Genomic DNA, 21,807 nt, shown 5'->3' on the forward strand with positions numbered 1-21,807 from the left:
TATATATATATATATATATATATATATATATATATAAAGATCACTACATTACACAACCATACGATAACCAGGATAACAATCCAAAGGGTCGGCATTGGTGCCTTCGACTCGTAAGTACCTTAAGGAGAAACTCACCTCACAGACTGATGAATAGTTGAACAAAACACTACTCCAACACCAGCTCTTCAAGTCTTCCTGAATACCAGACGTAGACCAAAATCCAATCAATATCATAAAATACCCAAAATACCCTTTTGGTCAAACTTGGTCAAGGGTCAAGGTCAAAAGATTCAAACGAGCTGGCCCACTTCGAACGTGGGGCATTCCATGCTTGAACGCGGGGTGTTCAAGCCCTTGATCAAAATCGCGAACTCGGACCGGAACGCGCTGCCTTCCTCCTACCTACACGGGGCGTTCCTGCTGAATCCCCAAACTTTCTATTAAGAGCTTAATACCTAGCTAGATCTACATGAAAGAGTTGTCAAGGTTGGGACGTTATACCTCAAGAAGTTAGATCTAGGTGAACAGAGTCTGGATCCAAAAGCTCCAAGTCAAGCAATGACTCTTCAAGAAGTTCATTCTTCCTCCTCAAGTACTAAAAACACACATAAATCACTTTGAAGCTCAAGAATCATTCAGATGGGGGCTAGGGTTTCACTCTTAGGGTTAGAGAGGATGGAGGCTGAAGAATTGAAGAAGTTTGGGTCCATAATGATGCTTATAAAGGGTCTAAACCATAAAAACGAGTTTTTGAAACAACCCCGCAAATGCCCTGTGTTCTCTTAGAGAACACCCAACATTCCCAAATTGGCCCGTATCCATTTTCCTTTTTGAACGCCATGCGTTCCCACCTGGTACGCCATGCATACCTGGTTTGGCCCAAAACCCCTCTAACTTCAAATGGTCATAACTTTTGCATCCTTTATCCATTTTCGACGTTCTTTATATCCACAGAAAGGTAACGAGAAGCCCTACACTTCTATCAACTTATATTTGCCTTAAAACTTCCTGATAAAAAAAAAATCAATTTTCCATAAAATCCCGAACTAACACTTTATCGAAATACCCTTTGGTGCCAAAACAAAAAATGAACTCTGGGATCATCCAAATTAGATTACCCACACCCTAATGGGGCTAAATATATTTTCCTCAAAGGCCCTAAGCCTGATGATACTCGGTCTTCCGGTCACCATCCCGCATTAGGAAACGATTCGGAACAGGGCGTTACATACAGTTCCTCCTCTTCCCCTATCCTCACTTTAAAAAAAGATGGTAACATCATCTCAACACCAAGATGTGGCTTTTATGATATAAGATGAACGAATGTATATTTATTAATTGGCTAAATTTGAAAGTATAATCATGTTATTTATAATTTTTTCGTCTATACATATGACATAGAGAAATATATTGTCCGATCAATTTTATAGTGAAAAGAAAAATAATAAATAATAAAGTGTAATCGTTTAAACAATTAAAAATATTATATCATACTATGTTTGACATGCTAACCAAAAAAATGCATCACATATTCATTATACTATCATAAAATTGTCGCATCTCATAACGTGACACTCTCTAACATGAAAGACTTGATGCATATTCCTGTTTTTAGTCAAGTGGCATCGTATTTATGGTGTTTTATTGGTTGATAATGTGACAATATCATTTTCAGGGTTGTGGGGTGGAAGAAGTAGTTCATTAGATCGATTAGTTTTGTATGTCGATTGTTAGATGTATAACGTTGAAATCTATAATCCTGACCATGCGATGGATTCTCTGGAACTTCCATAATGGTGTCGTTTTAGTGATTACAACATCTCAAGGAACTTGTGGATTGATTATTTCTATAATCGCTTCCTGAATTGAAATAGGAGAATCACTGTTAGTTGGGTTTGTGGCTTTTAAACCCTGTTTTGGTTATTCTTTTGAAATTCTTTGTTAGCTAAACGGTAACATTTTTTAATAAAAAAACCAGTAGTTCGTAAAAAAAGCTTGAACGATCATCTAATTCTTCTGTAGATATTTATGTATGGAATCATTTTGTTGTTGAACACTCTTAAAAATCATATATGTCGAGTGATTTCCTTCAAATATATTTATGAAGGGTTTATAATATTGCATTGTATAATGCAACACCGTTGGAATATAGTTTTGAAGGGTATATAATGCCACACTGTCTGAATATGAAAAGTATATAATGCCTCATTGTGAAGGGTATACAATGCCGCAGTGTCAAACTTTTTTTTCGGATTTTAAGTTGTTCGGTTTTGGTTTGGTCTTTTAGTTTTACTCGACCTAATAAGAAACGACATAAACATATATTTTTCCCACGAAAGGAACCAAGAAATATGTAAAGTCAAATAATATCTTACACACTTCAATCAAGGTTGTGGGCCTAGTGATGATTGTTTGTGAATTAAACATTATGAAAAAGATTTATTTTTGATATAAATTCAAATCTAATAAACTTTAACCATAAAACAACTTTTCCTTTAAAAGTACACGTTACATTCCAAGAAAAAATGTTTAAAAACATAGATAAAACTCAACAGCTTGTAGTAATTTTTAACATCATAAATATAAGTTATGGAATAAAAAAATCAAGTGTAACGAAGTATAAACATCCCTACAAATATTAATGAGTTTTCAAAATGGTAATAATTAGTATGTATAGGATAAAAAGTCTACATGAATCCACCACCCAATTGAGGAATAACCATATCATTGTTTTAAAAACTTTGATTTAAACGAAATATTGATGTTTTTGTAACCGATTAAAGAATCAAGTACTATTCATCAAATCCCTAGATTGGTCTTTCAATAAAGCAAATAATCCGATCTAGGGTTTCATTCTCTATGCTTTCACTACCATGGTTTCTAAATTCCTTACTATATTAGATATAAAAACTTTAATTTGAAACAAAAAAGATAAAATGCACTGTATTACCAAAATCGATCTATCACAATGCCCAACATTATATATTATTTACTTTTAAAACCTAAGTGAAACGAACATTATGTTTTTTCTAGATGAGTTCTCCCTAATGATTTGTTCTTTATCTACATGTGTTGTAATTTTCGAATTCTGAAAAAAAAAAAAAACATGAGACATTTTAAACATAAAATGTAATCTTAACTAAGTAAACATTCAGTTTGCTAATAAAATATAATTTAAGTAATGAAAAATAGAGCTCATTGGGCCAGTAAAAACCCAAAGGGTAAGTCGTAAATAATAGCAAAAATAAAAACCTGCTCTCGTTGAGAGTCGAACTCAAGACCTCCCGCTTACTAAACGGGTGCTCTAACCAACTGAGCTACGAGAGGTAGACGTTTATTTTTATCAGATCATGCAATTTATTAATACATTTTAGGTTTACCATAAAAATAAATAATCAAAATTCATATTTTAGAAGTTTTTATTATAATATGTCTTCATTCAATACTAAGTATTACTCAACCTAATAGATTTTTATTTATTTCCTATCTATTTATTTCATGTCTTGAAATCACATCTCAGCCGATTTGTTGTTGGAATAAGTGATCAATTGATTATACATGTTCCTTTTACGATATATTATATTGTTTTTGCACTTTCATAGTTCATATACATTGGAATAAAAATACTGTTTAAGATCATATGAAAAAATTGTTAAGTTTATTTTTTAAAGTTTTAAATCACATTTCGTAAGACTAGTGGATATCGTATCATACTCACCACACTACTACAATGTCACGTCATCGCTATATCACTTTTTTACTCACCCCACAAAACTAGTGGGTGTGATTTTGTCAGAAAAGAAAGTAGGTTTTGGGGGTTCATTAATTAGTACACCCCCGGTGGTAAGGTTGGGACCGTGGTCGTACGCCTCCGGTATGCCGACATATCTTCTTTCTGAGATTGGCTAGCCAGCTGGGTTGGTTTGACTATTCTTTTCTATTGAAAAGGACTCGGCTGTCAGCATGAGTCATCTTTTTCTAGGCTTCGCTTGACGACAAAACATTCTCGTTTAAATAAATAGATGTTGGTTGTACTTGTGATGGTTCCCAAGGATCCAATACGACCACTTCACTTAGGTCTATGTTGTCGCAATATTTTTCTATGGAAGCGGGCAGGCTGCCAGAAGTTCGGCCTGCTTTTTTTTTCCTAAGGGAGTGATTGACCTTTCTAACTCATATTCAGTCGTATCGACATGGCCCCATTGATCTCTATTCGATCGGAACATCCGTCAGAGCAACCCAGTTCTACTTGACTAAGCCTGTGCTCATCCAAGGAGGGTGTTTGCTTTACTCAACCCATTTTTTTTTATAACAAGTCAGAAAGCCTCGACCTGACATTCATTAGTTACGAATGAAGAATGTTCTGCCGTGTCTACTCCTATAAAAAAACGAGACTTTACTAAACAAGAAAAACCTCTTCTATCTTATTAGTAAAGCCCTAACACTTTTAATTTTTATTTATTTATTTTTTAAATTGAATGTATTTTAATAAAAATGAAATTTTTTAAAATTAAGAAAAGAAAATATTTCGTTAATTTAATTAAAACGATTACAATGATAAAACGATAATTTAAATAAAACAACTACATAAATAATACGACGATTATAATAAAACGACTACAAAATACGACTAGTTGTAATATTTTTTATGATATCCGCTCTATCCCTCAAAACCATATCGAGCTCATTGCAGGTGAGATGATCAATTGGTTTTGTTAAAAATTCAAAATCATGTGCTTTTTGTTTCTCCTCACGAATTTTTTGTTTCACATCCCGTGTTTTTTTTCTCTTCCATCTTTTCTTCTCAAAATTCAAGGGACGTTCGAAACTTATATTATAAATTTCAAAACTACATGCGACATTTTGAATGTTAGAGCCACTTCCAACACCCAATGTATTTAATGAAGACCCATTCTTTTTTGCTCTATCTTGTCCCATCTGTCGAACTACTTCTTCAAGTTCGAGCTCATCCACACTGTTCAAATCAATCCTAAAATGCGCATCGATGAAGTAGTGTAACTTGTCTCCGAAACTTTTGTTCTTTTCTCACCACATTCTTCTACTTCCCTGTACTCTTTTATCCATTTTGGGGCTGCAGATAAAAATCTCCAAATATCAATAAAATTGAAAGACTTTTTAATATCAACAAAATATATTTTAAGCATCATCTCGAAAATTTGTTGATCGTTTTCCCCACTTTCCGTTGAGTAAGCAAGTTCTTGTAAATGCGACTGAATTTAGTAACCGACTTGTTCATCTCTCAAAACTTGCTACAACATTGGTGTTTTGTATGGTATTCCCCATGAGCCATCACACTAAGAAACTACTCCATAATGTGTCGCCAAAAGTGCTCATCTTTTTGCGCATTTCCGATTTGTGAACCCTCAGAAATGTTGACCCATGACTCGACTAATGCCATTTCTTCATCCGGTTGCCATTGTTGAGTCGCGACCTTCTCTTTTACCAAAACCGACGCATTTCCTTTCCCATGTCTTTTGCGGTTGGATGATTCGACTTGTGTTCCGCGAACAACGTAGGGTTGGTTTTCGGTTACCAGTTCGAGATCAGGTTGTGTTTCCCGGACAAATTCAACATCGAAGATATATTCGGGAAACAAGGAAAATTTTTGAAACATGTTATTTGGGTTTAGAGGTTGCACGGGATAATAGTAAACTTGTTGGGGACGGGGCAAAATCATGGATAGATCAAGTCGAGGTTGGTATACCGACGTATCCAATGGTCGAACATTTGGACGTGATTTGCCTCGAGTGTTAAATTGAGGATTGTTTGGATTCAGTTTTTGGAAGAATGAGGTTTGAAAACTTGTAGAATTGAAAGTCTTTTGTGTGATATATGTGTGAGGTATGATTTTAATTTATAGTTGATTTATTAGGAAAAAAAATTTAAAAACTGACCGTTGTCAACGGTCAAAAGGCTCAAATGGTCCAAATTAATCGTGGTAAGATCACCACTTGCGGGAAGGACCTTGAGTGTGGTTGGGGGGGGGGGGGGGGGGGGGGGGTCGGAGTTGTGTTTGCCTCACATTGCCCCAATGTGCGGTTGCGGATGCACCGACTGACCTTATTGTGACCGATTAATATAAATCTTCCAATAATTTTATATATACGTGTATTATAATAAAATATAATAGTAATAAATATGAAATATGATTTAAGATATTGAATTTGTAAAAGTGATATTGAAATTTATAGGTGTATTATAGTCAGTATTCCAATGTTTCCAACATTATAGCTTACTTTTAAGCTGAATAAGGTTTGGTATACACAAAAATATTAGGATTAAAATGACAAAAATGAATATTTGTTAAAGTTGATTTATTGGATGCATTTTGCCTTTGAAACAAGATTTAGTTGACAAAGTGGATAAGCATGTCACATACTTTTCCACTTTCCTACTTGTATACTCAAGTAAAGTTATATTCTTATTGTCAATAGTATTATTGTCCATTTTAATCGACTTAATCAACATAAATCTCCATCAATGAACTATATGAGTAACATTTCTTTTATCAAATTGTTATTTCATTTGTCTTCTTTTCCCAAATCGACACTTTATGTATATGTAATTAAAGTTAGCCCACAATGTTAATATTAACTTGATTTTGGGAATAAGTGTATGTTCATTTTGTTATAAAAAAAAAGGAAATGTACGATAATGTCTGAATTACCTAAATTTAAACCAAAATTTCAGATATTCCTTAAAATAGCCATATATTTCACATTGCACATAAAAAAAACTATTCCATACAAAATTAGTCTCTTATATTTAAGACATTTTTTTAAATTTTCCTTATTTTTGCATTAAATTTTGTAAATTTCTTTCAACACAAAGGTTATTTGATAGTCATTAATTGAGTCAAGTTAATGTTTGATTGAATCGGACCCAACTTTTATTAGACTCAACAAACTATATATCAACACATGTTAGAAAATCCCATCAAACTTCATATTGCGAAAAAAATTGTTTGATATATTTCTTACTGGGCCTCGTAAGAGTTTGACTCGGTTAAATTCAAAGTGCTTGATACCATATTTAAAAGCCTATGATTTATTCCTATAACTACCGATATACCTTTTATTTGTTCTAATAGAGGTTGGGTCTGATTCAATCAAACATTGACTTGACTCAATCAGTAACTATCAAACAACTCTTATGTTGAAAGAAGTTTACAAAAATTAATGTAAAAAATGAGATTTTTCTAACATATAGGACACACATAAGAAAAGTATTAATTATGAAAAAAAATATTAACATAATTAAATGTGAAATAAATTAATTATAGAGAATATTCATTATTGAAAAATATGAAATATCAAATACAATTAATGTATTTCATATTTAATTATAATAATATTTCTCATAGTTATTGTTTCTTATATGTGTTCTATGTTAGAAAATCCTTTTTCTGTAAATATATAAATTATTTCCCGATAAGAACAAGATTCAGAGAAAATATTTAAGTATTAATCTTTTTAATATTTAAATTTTACAATATACCATTGCAAAATAAGATAATATTTTGAAGAACATGTGAAAGTTTATACCATATTATTAAGAAACTAGGTGTGAGACCCGTATATTATACGGGTTAATTTAAAAAAAAAATTAAACATTAAAGTGTAAGCAGTAAATATTTTTTAATGTAAAATTTTAAAATAAGAAAGAAAGAAATGTATTCATTGCAATTTAATTTCATATCCTTTCTAATTTTGTCAGTTGTTATCTTCTTATGCATTATACCACATGTCATTTTGTGGTGAATTTAAATTAAATTGTATCCATGTGTCATTTTGTGGTTCTTTTTTCCATTTTATTAAATTTCATATAATACTTAAATGTAATAAATGTATTAATAAATGTATATCTAATTCATTAATACAACTTTTCTTATAATTTCTAAATTTCTAAATTGAATCCAATTATTTTAATTGTTTATTTATTTAAATTATTAGTTTAAATTTAAAAGATAAATAAGCACTTCCATTTAATAATTAATATTTTACTTTTTTTCTTATAAATTTAAATTTTCTATATTGTTAGATCTTTATGTTTGTTTATTTAATTAATAAACATATAGAATATATGAGTCTCACAACTAGTATATTATATTTAATATTTTACATTTTAATTTTAAAATTGAAATAAACCAGAAAGTGACAAGTAGGTAATATTTATTTCAAAAGTACTATAAAATGATAAATGTCAAGACTTATGATAGATTGACAATGCAAAATTATTATTAGGGATGTTATTCGGGTCGGAACCGAACCGAACCGACCCGATCACGAATAAACCGAAAACCAAATAAGGGTAATCGTATGAACCGAAAACCGAATAAAATAAGCAATACGGGTTCGGTTCAGTTCGGGTATTATTCGGTTCGGTTCGGTTCTGACCCGAATAACCCAAATAACATGTACAAGATGATTAAGGAGCTGAATAACCCGAATAATCCGAATAACATTTACAATGTATATAAGTTAAACATTAAACATTCCACATCCAAATTAACATTAAACATTTCACACCCAAATTAAACATCCAATATAACATTAAACATTAAACATTAAGCATTCCACACCCAAATTAAACATCCAAAACACCCAAAGTATATAAGTTAAACATTAAACATTAAACATTCCACACCCAAACTAAGTTTTTATCCATATCCAAAATAAGATTTTTCAAACACGAATTAACTATTCGAAAATATTAATTGGTTGTTTTCCCTTTCCATCTGTGTTCTTTATCGCCTCTTCTAAAGCTTTCACGACCTCATCGTCTTTCAAAATTTCATCAATGTTGTCCACAATTGGCTTTCTTGATTTCCTTACCCTATCTTGAGTGCAAACCAAAGCCTCTACTATATTCGCAGACAAATTTGTTCGATATAGATCTAATATCCGCCCGCTTGTACTAAATGTCGTCTCTGACGCCACGGTAGAGATTTGCAGTCCTAAAATATCTATCAACATAAACATACAAAATGTTAAAATATAATTATAAAAACAATATACAAATAATAAAGTTATACCTTTTGCCATACAAGATGCAATAGGGTACTGAGATGCATTTTGTTTCCACCAAAGTAGAATATCAAAATTTTTATTGTATTTAACTGACTGCAGGACCTGTTATCGCATGGGCAGCAGCCGCGATTGTCTAATGTCTACACTCGATAGTCGATAGAACAACCGCAAGTCGCAAGTCGCAAATCAAAGTCGGTCGAATTTGATTTCCTTGATTTTTTTGGTGTATTATGTGGGGTTTTTGGTGTAGTACGTCGGTTTTTTTAGTTGATACTCGATATAAACAGGAGATAGAATAAGATATCGGATAGCTGCTATTGTGCAAAGGAAAAAAAAATGACTTTTCATATTCGGTTCGGTCCATTTGGACCGAATAAGCCCTTATTCTAGTAACCCGGACCGAATAACCCGAAAACCGAATCGAATTGTTTATTCGAGTCTAATTCGGTTCGGATTTTCGGGCCAAATTCTCATCCCTAATTATTATCATTTGTTAGAAAGGATTTGAGTATTTTAGTATTTTTTTCTATTAAAATTGCCATTGGACTCGAGTGAAACAACATTAAAACTTAAAATGGTAAAATATAACTTTCCTACAAACATGAGGGACTTTATGGTCTGTAAGAAGCTAACAATATATAACATTAACATACCCTGAGCAGGGGGAGTTTGGTGGAGAGTTCCTCTGTGCTCTCTTTCTCTCTATCTCTAGAAATTACACAACTTTCTCCTCTGAAATCAAACCAATACATACACAAATTTGTGTTTATCGACGGATGATCAAACAGATTATCTGAATTTCCCTAAAAAATTTGGTATTTTTTCTTATTTGAGATAAATTTGAACATTCACGATTCGGATCAAAGGAAATGGACACAAATTCATGGACTCGTTTCTCTACTTCGAATTCTTCTCTAAGGCGGTATCAATCTCGATCAGGTTTGTGTTTTTTTTGTTTTTTTGATTTTTCTTTTGAGAAACCGCGTTAGAGATTGCAATGATTTTAGGAACTCACTGTTGGTTACTTTAATTTTGAAGTTCATGGATATGATCAATTGATCACTCGATTGATTGATTCAATTTGTTAGGTTTACCTCTCTTCTGATAAATCACTAAGAAATGCTTATGAATTATTTTGATATCCACCGACGTTTTTCTAAAAAGCGTGTTAGGGTTTAAAAGTTCCATTTTTCTGTTTTGCTTTTTGGGGGAAATGATGCTAATTTCATATGCAGTGATCGACGATTGTGTTTCCGGTATAATCTTATCACTCATCTATCCTTCTGCAAACTATTTGAGAAAATCTCAATCACCGATGAAAGATGAAGTAGAAATTTAAGATTTTTCAATTTCTAGCGTTACAAACCAAAATCTCTCCTTTTTCTCCATTACTTTGTTCTATATTCACGAACTATCTATCTCTCAACTTACACAAACAAACACAAACCCTAATAAAAGCTCATATAAGCATATCAACCAAATTAAACTCCCGTTATCTTTTAATCCTTCTTTATAGTTTCCAATTCCAGTGAAATCAGTTTCAATTCTAACATCCATGTTTCTAATCAGACGCATTTCATCTTGTAGAAGAAACCGATGATGAACCACGACCTGAGTACTTATGCCCATTCTGTGCTGAAGATTTCGACATTGTAGGTCTCTGTTGTCACATCGATGAAGAACACACAGTTCAAGCAAAGAATGGGGTATCATTATCTTTCTCACCACTCTCTTGTTACATATAAACATAATAAACCCCCAAAACTGTTATTCATTATATAATTTTCTGTATATATACTTACAGGTATGCCCCATATGTGCAAAAAAAGTGGGAACTGGTTTAGTGAGCCATATTACAATGCAACATGGAAGTCTTCTAAAGATATCCTTTTTACATTTTATTAAACTCATTCCTTTTTTTGTTTTTTTATAATAATTACTTTAAAATTATTTTATGTTGCTATTTCTTGACTTAATAAAACGTTCAACGCAAGAGGAGATTGCGTAGAGTTGGATCAAATTCAACTTTTTCAATTTTGAAAAAGGAATTAAGAGAAGGAAACTTGCAGTCTGTTCTTGGAGGTTCTTCATTTCTGATTCCATCATCATCTATGAACACAGAACCTGATCCATTGTTGTCTTCTTTTATTTACAATAATACCCCTGATGATGACGTGTCAAAAGATCTATCTCATTCCTCTACTGCTGCAGTTTCAATAGTGGAAGGCTCAAATAACGATTTCTTGACAAGGTAAAAACCACTAATGCCAATTCTTGCATTACAATTTTAATTATTTCAAATTTTCAATAGCAAATCTTTCTACAGAAAAGCTCATTGCTTTTAAATCTTTATTAAATTCCCGTTATTGTAATATATTTATTTCATTAAATGTTATTGTCAAGTAATCTTTCTTATTAAAAACATGACACGAATGTTATATTCTGAAATAATCATTCTCATTAAAAACATGACACGCTTTTAAAAAATGACAAATAGATGAAGAAAATTCATGATAATAAAAAGGTTTTTGTTAGATAAAATGTGATGTGTCTAAATAAAAGAAAAAAAAATAGTTTATAATTAATAAAGTGTAAACTAATTTTATATTTTGTTACTGATATGAGGATTTAAATATATGTATATATATTCAGGAGTGAGAAACAAAAGGGTGGTATAGTTTCTGGTGAAGATAAGGAGGAGAAAATTCGACGAAGTGAGTTTGTTCAGGGACTAGTTTTGTCAACTTTCTTTAATGTTGATTTATAAGCAGTTTGTTACATGAAGGGAAGAGAGCTACAGTCATGTAAACCAGAGGAACGCATATCTCTTTACTCATATTGTATTAAGAATCCAAATATATATAAATATATAAATATATATAATATATAATATAGTATATGGTTGATCTATATTATTACATAATGAGTTTACTTAAGGATAAGGTCAATAGTTCAAAACACCATAATATTTATATTGATTTAATATTTGGACCAAAAACATTGCAAAGTCGAGCATTTCATATTTTATACAATTATCAACTTCATGAATAGTAAGTACTCTTTCCTTTCACCTAAAAACTAGCGTTTGTCTTAATTTTAAAACTCTTTCAAAAATCATTTTGTGGATGTGCACATATCATATAATATCTCAAATAGTAAATGCACATACCAAATCAAATAAAAAAAAGTTTCAAAGTACAAATATGTAATAGGGACATATTAATGAACCCATCTCAAACTCAAAGTGTAGACTACATTCAATAAGCTAATCAAGGTATATGAAGAATCCATAAACACCTTAAATGTAGAATAACATTAAAAAAATCTCCCTTAGGTATGTGAAGGGTTCATGTGCACCTACAAATGCTTAATTGTGTAAAATACCATACTTAATGTAGAAAAGGAGATGTTGGCATTTAAATGTTCAAAACTTTCACTTGTTAGCAACTTAAGTCCTGCTACATTCTAAATTTTTACTTGGTGTTGAAATGACACCTAATAAAAAAATTATAACTTAACAATTCCTACCTTAAACCTAGATAGTTAATAAATTAAAAATTAAGGTCCTAAGATCTAGTTAACATGTTTAAGTCAAAGACATGCTTAAGTTTCTATAATTGGCAAGATTAGCCCGTTAACATTTACATTTTCAATTTAACCCAAGTTGACTTTCTAAATAACATTTCTAGCCTCTTATCTTCTAATTCAATGATAAAATTTCTTACAAATAAGTCCACATCCTAATTAAATGAATTCTTTCAATTGTCATTCCTCAATTCCTAACCTTGGAGATTTTACTTCAACTTTCACCCAATCAATTACAATTAAAATTTAATTTAGTGATTTTTATATTACTTAACTTTGAAATTTTAAATATCTCATTTTTATACATTTTATTTTATTTAATTTGGTAAAAAAAATTATGATCTAAAGGCCAAGTGAGTACATGTCTAGTTTTAAACATGACACACAACAAATGAGTCATGTTTGTAAAGGGCATTTGTTGAATATATTACGATTATGCATTGCATGAGTTTGTAAGGAAAATGCATTAAAAGCCCATCGAAGTTTTCAACACGTTAAAAAAACCCAATTATGTTTTGTCTGTTCAAGAAAACCCAACAAACTAACATTTTGTTTAAAAATGCCCAACTAACTTATATTTTCGTTCACTTCCCATTTAGGGTCAACCTGCTAATGAAAGTCAACGAATGACATGACTTATGACGTGTAATGAAATATCGGAAAATGACTTCTAAGACCCAACGAAGTTTCAAAACCGTTCAAAAAACAACAATCATGTTTTGTTTGTTGAAAAAAACGCAACGAACTTATGCTTTTGTTCAATTCTCATTAGAGGCAACCAGATTCATTATGTATACAACTAGTTGGCAAATGACATGGCATTATATTTGACGACATGGAATAAACAGATTAGGATTGCCCTTTATATATCGATTTAGGACTTAGAGAAGAGAAACACGAATGACGTCTGTGTTCGATCTTTTGTAATGACTACTTCTTATTCATCCTCTAAATCGTTGATGTCCAACTCAAGATCCACAAAGAAGATATTTGATGATGAAAACCCTTGTGGATGTGGACGCCCTTCTTGGATTTGGACATCTAGAACGGAGGACCATCCAGAGAAAAAAGTTCATGCTTGTTTGAACAGATGAGTAAGTATAATTGAAAACTTTATCATGTCCATATTGTATCTATTTGTTTGTTTTTTTCAAAAAAAATTATTAAAATGGACATAATAAAGCTTTCAATTACACTTACCCATCTGTTCGAACAAGCCCTAAACATTATCTCTGGATAATCCTCCATTCTAGATGTCCAAATCCGATAATAAAGCTTTATCATGTCCATATTCTATCTATTTGTTTGGTTTTTTTCAAAAAAAAAAAAACCTTATTAAAATGGACATAATAAAGCTTTCAATTACACCTACTCATCTGTTCGAACAAGCCCTAAACATTATCTCTGGATGATCCTCCATTCTAGATGTCCAAATCCGATAAGGGCGTCCACATCTACAAGAGTTTGCATCATCAAATATCTTCTTTGTAGATCTTGAGTTGAACATCAACGGTTGAGAGGAAGAAGAAGTAGCTATTACAAGAGATCGAATACATACATCGTTCAATTTTCTCTTCTCCAAGCCCTAAATCGATATATAAAGGGCAATTCTAATATGTTTATCTCATATCATTAAATATAATGTCATGTCATTTGTCGACTAGTTGTATACCTAATGAATCTGGTTGCCTCAAATGAGAATTGAACAAAAGCGTAAGTTCGTTGGGTTTTTTTCAACAAACAAAAAATGATTGGGGTTTTGTGAACTGTTTTGAAACTTCGTTGGTCTTACAAGCCCATTTTCCGATATTTAATTACACGTCATAAGCCATGTCAGTCATTGACTTTCATTAGTCGGTTGACCCTAAATGAGAAGTGCAAGTTAGTTGGGTTTTTTAGACAAAATGTTAAGTTCGCTAGGTTTTTTGAACAGACAAAACATAATTAGGGTTTTTTGAACGGCTTGGCAACTTCGTTGAGTTTATAATTCATTTTCCTGAGTTTTTATATACATGAGTCATATTTGGTACATGAGTTTATATATCTCGTACTTACAAGTTTTATATGTTCATCATTGATGAACATTAGTTATATATGTATCACATTTTCATTTATGATCACTAGGGCATGCATGGTACTTTTGTTTCATCGATGCATGTGACATGGATTCATGTATTGCATTCACCTATACCTTAAGTATACATTGTTATTACCATGGTGAATGTCTTTATCATAACATTGGGTTTGCATATGCATTTTATCATGTTATTAGCATGTGATTCTTTCGGGCTTTATGTTTGACTTTTCTTTTTAATGTTGTGCCTTAGTATAAAGAGAAATAATCTGATATTTCGACAAGTATTGAGGTGTGAGGAATAATATTAGTACAATTTACTTAGACACATCCAAATTTCGTTAAATGTGTTTTCTGACATGAGACTTTTTTTTTGGAAAAATTTAAGACTGCAATGTTAGCTCAGCAACTACAACTCTTACAACTTCACAACAAATTTGACACTTAAATAAAGATAAATACACACCAAATTCAAGAAGCATTATACAAAGTTGATAATAAGATTACATCTAAAGTTGAAATTCAAATTGACTTCCAAGAAACAAATTTACCAACATAGACACAAAACTAACCATGACAAACATAAAAAATCCAACAAGACAAATCATTCCTAGAAATTAATTTAAAATTTACCACATTAGTTTACACATCCTACAATATAAGTTTATACACTACAACATCCATATCATATGAACAAAGTTCCATCATTCCAAAAACAAAAACCCTTCAAATCAAATCATCCAAAAGCCCCAACATGGACTCTTTCTACTCACTTTTTTTAACCAAAAACATAAACATTTGTCAGTTTTTTCTTTTTTTCTTTTACCTAATTTCTTTCACCACATCTTCTTCCTAAATCCTACCTCCAAAAGTCATGATTTTTAAAAAACACAAAATCAGGGTGATATGCATTCAAACTCCTCAACCAATTCTCAGTAGAATGCATCAAAGAATCGACTTTTTCAGCTCCATGAATCCCACTTTGTGTCCAATCAGAACTCTTGAACTTGTAAACAGCAAGCCCAAAAATTGGTAATGAAATCCCAACATCATGAACTTCAATCATACTTGACTTATCACCTTCCACACCTGAATCACAATATCAAACACAATTTCTTTTTTAAAAATTTAGAAAGATGTCAACTTTTTGTCTCTTTTGTACAAAAAACCTATGACCCATGTAAGTAAATAAATAGATAGAAAGATTGAGGGATACTTTTTAATGGTGTTGAAAGAGAATGAAAAGTCAAGAAACTCGCATCAAGATTTTGTAAAGATGGGCCCACAGGGATTCTATATATAGGATACCTGGAAAAAAGTGCATCAAAATTAGGGAAAGATTGAAGGAAATAGCAAATTATCTGTAAAAAAAAAAAAGAATATTTACCAAGCAACAGAAACCCAACTTGATTGAGTTAAATCACAGCTTCGATATGATTTCAATTCTGGAAACTTTGATGCAAGATCTGATATCTGATGAGATCATGAGATCAATGACAATTGTAAAACTCATGAATCAATAACATTAGTAATCAAGTGAATTACCATAAATACCCTTCAAGGGCTTTATTACCTTGTCAGCTAAAGGTGCACGATGATATGGTAAAGCACGTTCAAAATACTCAAAGATTAAAAGCCCAGGTGGGTTTCTAATCTCGTTTTCCTCTAAATTATCACTTCTAATCATGAGTTTATTGAAGTTTTTTGCAACATTGTTTTCATAGCTTCCATCACTACTTGTAGCTCTTGATGAATCAGAGTCACTTTCACCAATTGGCCTTCTGTTGTTGTCAAAAGATGAGTGGAAATTTTAATTACGATATTGCCATTGGAGATGAGAAATTGAGAAGAAAACTCACCTTGTGGTGGTTAGAGGTGATGATGGATCTACATAGAGTTGAATAGCAGATAGAAATGGGACATAGTATTGAACAACAGAGTCACTTTCATTTAACACAAGAGGAACTCCAACTCCATATGCACTCCATTCCTTTAAAGATTCCCAAAGATCACCAAGTATGAAGTATGGGTGGTAATTGGAATCTTGATTCCTCCATCCCTTCATGCTAGTCTGCATGATAGCAAGAACATTATCTCTTAGATCATAATTCAAATAAATAATTGATGTTAAGAATTGTATTAGGGCTAAAATGCTAATCACATGTTAAGTCAATGACCAATGATCGATAATTACTCAAAATGTCGGCTTTCTTGTATAATCTAATCAAATACAGTATAAAACAAGTAAGAATCCACTAGGGTTAAAGCATAAACAAACGCAAACTAAATGATGAATTCATCTGTAAGTTTCACATTTTATCAATTACCCAGAAATGGAAATGAGAAAAATGATGGATTTGAATAGGCTGTAAACGCAAACAAGTAATAAGATTGAAAATTATCGATTAATCTAAAGCCACGAATTCAACATTTTGTCGATTATCAATGTAATAAAGCATCAAGATAGACAGTGGAGAGGTTCAATTTCTTCATTGTGATTGATTTTTTTCTTGAATGTTCATACGATACCTTAGGGAAATGTTGAGCAGTAACAATTGGAGTCGTGTGCTTCATAAACCGATCCAAATTAGTTGTCACGACACTACTGCTGCTGCTACTCATCAACGACTCCGATTGTTGCTGCTTTTCTTGCTGTCGTTGGGGTTGTACTTTCTGTTCTTCTTGTTGTACATGTTTCTGTTGTTGCTGATTGTACCTTCTCATCGCCGGTGGGCTGTAAAATCTGTCCTCCCGGACCCGGCTCCGACCCAAATTCGACATGCCCCACAACAAATTTGAGGCTTCGAAGTCGTGATCACGAAAACCAGATGGAATATATACAGATATATACTTTAAATGCGATACGATTATACGTATATCTATATAAAGCGTTTTTCCTTGAAATTGATCGGTTCTCTGATCGAATTAAAGGGGTTATTTTTATTGGAATTAAGCAATTGGGATGTTCTAAGGTTTCTGGTGCGATCGAAGTTTTATGAAATTCTTTAATTAGGGTTTTTGAAGAGAGAGAGAGAGAGAGAGAGAGAGAGAGATATGGGTCTCTGTGAAGGTTATTGTTTTGACGAGTGGAAGACGAAGGGAATAAACCGACGAAAGTTGAGGGTGCACATTTACGAACGTGTGCCGTGTTCCACTGGAATATCATTTACTTCAGTTACCTAAAATGACCTAAAATCCTGATCAGGGGAACTAGCACCCGGTTTGAAATAATTACACAAATGGTCCTCCATCTATTGCTTAACGTATAACTTTGCCACTTCAAAGTTTTCAATCTTACACTATAGTCCCCTAATAATTTACATATCCATAAGAGAGGTTTAGGTTCCATGTAAAACAAAAACCCTAAAAATCATAAAAATATATAAAAAAATACTTAAAGATCATAAATATATATATTTTTTGATTTTATATTGTTAAAAATCGTAGGTTTTATTATAAATTCATTGAAACTTTTTATGAAAAAAAAATGATTTTTTTATTTTTTTTTCAGCGAATTTATAATAAACTTGCGATTTATAAGAATATAAACTCAAAAAAAATTGTGATCTCTAAGTATTATTTTTTTATGTATTTTTAAAATTTTTAGAGTTTTTGTTTTTGTTTTCCATATAACCCTTTCCATCTATAAATCTATGAGATAAGCCATTTAAGTACTATTCACAAGGGATTGAAGTACTATTAATGTTAATGTAATAATGTTGGTGTAATCTTGGTTACAATGCAATAAAACTTGACACAAACGTATCTATAGTTTTTCTCCTTAATAAAGAAAACACATATAATGGGCATGCTAAAGGTTCCTAATAAAGAAATATAATTGGCCCATAAGGCTTTCAACTTTCAAAGGTATTAGGCTATTAGCAGCCACTTGAACAACCAAGTTTGACCAGTCAAATGTGTTCTGCCTAATCCCAAACATTACAACAACATAAGCACCATGTACAACTTCCCACATCACACAAAAAAGTCAACCACGACACTCATCTTATCTACAATCTCTTTCAAATGCTATTTATATATCGTTCATACAAGTAAATTGACATAACAAACAAATATGGCTAATGTTAGTAGTTGGGAATTGGAGATCAAAAGTTCAATAGCTGCTTCAAAGGTCTTCAATGAATTCATCCTCAAATTTTTTGAATTTCTAGCACAAAATGTTATTCCAAAAGAATTTGGAATAACGTTCACCACATTGGAAGGCGATGGAGGAGTTGGATCCATCAAACTCATGAGCTTTTGTAATTATCTTTTTTATATTCTAAATTTATAATTCGAATGTTAATAGTTGTTTTCTTTTTATTGACATTCATTTTTTTTTGGAAAATGCAGTGGATGATCAGTTTCCAAGTGTGAAGTACAAAGTAAAAGGAATTGATTTAGAGAACTTTACTTACAATTTGGCGATGATTAAAGAGGAAAATGGGAATGAATATGAGTCAACTTTGAGTGAAATGAAGGTAATTTCGTCTACTGATGGAGGTTGTGTGTTTAAGCAGAAGAATATTGATTTTGAAGCAATATCTGAGGATGAAATCGAAACCCAAAAAGAACAACTCGCTCAATATTTTGAAGTTTTTGAAGCTATTGTCATTCAAGAAGATTCTACTGATTCTTAGCTTAATTCTTTGTATTTTGGCGCTTGAATACAATATTGCTTTGGATTCTTGATTTGTTTTGGCTTCTAATGTTGTTGATATGAATATTATGAAATTTAGTTGGGCTTTGAACACCAAATTTCCCAATTGATGGAGAATGCTTAATTTGTTTTATATAAATTGTAGTGTTTTCTTTATTTAAGTATTTTTAAGAGAACAATCATGTTAAACCTAACTCATAAAAGTTGGTTTTGAAACATCCTTTAAGATGTTTTATAAAATATTTACGAAGATTTTGTATGCTAGAAGAGCTATAGTGCAATCGGATAAATTTTCTTAAAAAGGATCAAAATGATTTATTATGTATCCTATTCTATTTTTATTGCATTTTACTTTACGATGATTATGATTATAGTTGTTTTATTTAATAAAACATGTTGTATGTATATTCGTCTTTATTTTTAGGGAAATTTCCAGAAAAGTCCTAAAATTTTAGTCTAATTTATGAAAAAGTCCCAAACTAAATTTTATTTATAGAAAAGCACAGAATACTGGTTAAAACTTTGAAAAAACCCTTTTCGGCCGGTTTCGCAGATTTTACCGGTATTTTGTCCTTTTTCGTTAGTTTGCTCAAAATTTTGGGACTTTTCAAAAAATTACATAATAACCAAGATATTTGGACTTTTTTGAAAATTACCATGAAATTAATGGATATTATTATTAACAAATCATTTATAAACATAAAAAATATTTTTATTATAAAAAAAGAAAATACGTTTGTTGCTAATTTTTAGGAATAAATTGGTGGTCTAAGTACTCTATTGCTTCCTGACCACTTAAACTCTTTACGTTCTTCCTATGCATTGTTGTGGGTATGATGGTGAGATGAACTTAGTTAGCATTCCTCTAATGTTGATGTTTCTCTTATGTTGTTTAACCTAACTACCAACTAACACTCATACCTTACATGTTAACAACCATCGGCTAACACACATCTATAAAATGTGAAAAGTGAACCGTGAATGATAATTTATATGTAAACAAGTGAAGGGTTAGTATCTATTTAAATTGTCATTCAAAGTTTACTTTTCACTCTCGATAGATGTGTGTAATTTTATGGTTGTTACCAGGTAAAGTTTGGAGGTTAGGTTGTAGTTAGGTTTAAGAGCATAATGAATGATCTATATGTTCGTGTAATGATATTTTCCGATAACACGTGATCATATAGCATCATGCCTAATAGCAAGTAAACACTTATTGATTGTGTATTAATAAATAAATATTATCAACTCCTGTATTGATCACGCCTAACAGTGTACTTCTCACTATGACACGCATAACGACACATAGGAAGAACATAGAGACTTTAAAGTGGTCAACAAACAATAGAGAAGTACATATTTGACAATTCTATTCCTAAAAATTAGCAACAAATGTATTTCCTTTGTTTATAATTAAAAAAAAATTATGTTTATAAATGATTTGTTAATAATAATATCCATTAATTCCATAGTAATTTTCAAAAAAGTCTCAATATTTTGGTTATTGGGTAATTTTCAGAAAAGTCTTAATATTTTGAGCAAACTAACGAAAAATGACAGAATCCCGGTTAAATCTACGAAACCGGCCAAAAAAGGGTTTTTTTGAAGTTTTAGCCGATACTCTGTGTTTTTCTGTAAACAAAAAATAGTTCGGGATTTTTTCATAAATTAGACTAAAATTTTAAGACTTTTCTGGAGATTTCCCTTATTTTTATAATCATTTTTTAACATCAGATAGAATATAATATAATGAAAAATAGAAAAAACCTAGAATATACACGATAAAATAAGTTTAAATTTAAAATACAAAATTAATTAAACATCAACCAAATCGAGCTTTACATTATAGGACAGGCAAGGGTGAATATTATATCCGAATAAAATAATAGAATCTAAAGTTTTATAAGAAAAATTGAATCTAACATATCACTTTTTTAGGTTCAATATTATTTTAAAAAGAAATTAAATCCAACATAGTAACATCATTTCTAATATTATCACTAACCGAATGTAATCGTGGATCATGAACATCTTATGTTTTTTTTTTCTCATGATTACCTTGTCATTATAAAAACTCAAATTAGCAATCATAATATTAGGGTGCGGTAATCACCAAGTCAAAGTTAACTTACGTCCTACACATCGCATTTAAGCTTATTTAAAGTAAGAAAGGATGTTATGGGCTTTACTCACATCCAATGTGGGCTACTTGTTTTAAAATTTAAATTTGGATGGGTATATTTACACTTCAATTAGAATGGTTGGGGGAGTTGCATCCGATAGTCCCCCTACTGACTCTGCCTCTGCCTCTGAGAATAGGATTGCAACACCTACTTGTCCAATATAGTGGATATTCTTTCCTTTTTCGAGCATCGATCTACAAATGAGAATTTGTAGCTCGTTTTCCAACTTCATATGTGTATATTAGAAATATGGAT

The 21,807-nt window shown here is 31.4% G+C and overlaps 3 protein-coding genes and 1 non-coding gene across 5 annotated transcripts; 2 read left to right on the top strand and 2 right to left on the bottom strand.

Annotated features, from left to right (window-relative positions):
• Positions 1-3,253: 3,253 nt before the first annotated feature.
• On the bottom strand, positions 3,254-3,327 carry TRNAT-AGU (transfer RNA threonine (anticodon AGU)). Its single transcript has one exon. It is a non-coding gene; the product is annotated as a tRNA-Thr (tRNA).
• A 6,372-nt stretch (positions 3,328-9,699) lies between these two features.
• Positions 9,700-11,960, top strand: LOC111895187 (protein DEHYDRATION-INDUCED 19 homolog 4). Of its 2 annotated transcripts, none has more exons than XM_023891285.3 (5): positions 9,700-9,989; positions 10,620-10,756; positions 10,855-10,932; positions 11,033-11,301; positions 11,703-11,960. In XM_023891285.3, the coding sequence occupies exons 1-5, from the start codon at positions 9,920-9,922 to the stop codon at positions 11,815-11,817; spliced, it is 669 nt and encodes a 222-aa protein (XP_023747053.1). In that variant the 5' UTR covers positions 9,700-9,919; the 3' UTR covers positions 11,818-11,960. The 2 variants fall into 2 exon arrangements, with proteins under 2 accessions (XP_023747053.1, XP_023747054.1); XM_023891286.3 differs by having other exon boundaries at positions 9,701-9,989; positions 10,638-10,756.
• Positions 11,961-15,316: 3,356 nt separating this feature from the next.
• Positions 15,317-17,831, bottom strand: LOC111895169 (uncharacterized). Its single transcript, XM_023891268.3, has 6 exons — positions 17,239-17,831; positions 16,569-16,780; positions 16,283-16,490; positions 16,097-16,182; positions 15,926-16,017; positions 15,317-15,798 (listed from the first exon to the last, which is right to left on the bottom strand). Exons 1-6 carry the CDS (start codon positions 17,488-17,490, stop codon positions 15,569-15,571), a joined length of 1,080 nt encoding a protein of 359 aa, XP_023747036.1. The 5' UTR covers positions 17,491-17,831; the 3' UTR covers positions 15,317-15,568.
• A 934-nt stretch (positions 17,832-18,765) lies between these two features.
• Positions 18,766-19,475, top strand: LOC111895167 (major strawberry allergen Fra a 1-2). The gene is made up of 2 exons (XM_023891266.3): positions 18,766-18,971; positions 19,063-19,475. Exons 1-2 carry the CDS (start codon positions 18,785-18,787, stop codon positions 19,347-19,349), a joined length of 474 nt encoding a protein of 157 aa, XP_023747034.1. The 5' UTR covers positions 18,766-18,784; the 3' UTR covers positions 19,350-19,475.
• The last annotated feature ends 2,332 nt before the right edge of the window (positions 19,476-21,807 follow it).

This window comes from Lactuca sativa, chromosome 6, assembly GCF_002870075.4.
Source record: "Lactuca sativa cultivar Salinas chromosome 6, Lsat_Salinas_v11, whole genome shotgun sequence".
NCBI classification, from domain to species: Eukaryota; Viridiplantae; Streptophyta; class Magnoliopsida; order Asterales; family Asteraceae; genus Lactuca; species Lactuca sativa.

Coding starts and splice junctions, on each gene's coding strand:
- LOC111895187 (XM_023891285.3), top strand. CDS start 9,920: ATGGACACAAATTCATGGACTCGTTTCTCTACTTCGAATTCTTCTCTA. Junction 10,757..10,854: donor CAGTTCAAGCAAAGAATGGG/GTATCATTATCT, acceptor ATATACTTACAG/GTATGCCCCATATGTGCAAA. Junction 11,302..11,702: donor AATAACGATTTCTTGACAAG/GTAAAAACCACT, acceptor ATATATATTCAG/GAGTGAGAAACAAAAGGGTG.
- LOC111895169 (XM_023891268.3), bottom strand. CDS start 17,490: ATGTCGAATTTGGGTCGGAGCCGGGTCCGGGAGGACAGATTTTACAGC. Junction 16,018..16,096: donor AGTTGGGTTTCTGTTGCTTG/GTAAATATTCTT, acceptor ACTTTTTTCCAG/GTATCCTATATATAGAATCC. Junction 15,799..15,925: donor TCTTTCAACACCATTAAAAA/GTATCCCTCAAT, acceptor ATTGTGATTCAG/GTGTGGAAGGTGATAAGTCA.
- LOC111895167 (XM_023891266.3), top strand. CDS start 18,785: ATGGCTAATGTTAGTAGTTGGGAATTGGAGATCAAAAGTTCAATAGCT. Junction 18,972..19,062: donor CATCAAACTCATGAGCTTTT/GTAATTATCTTT, acceptor TGGAAAATGCAG/TGGATGATCAGTTTCCAAGT.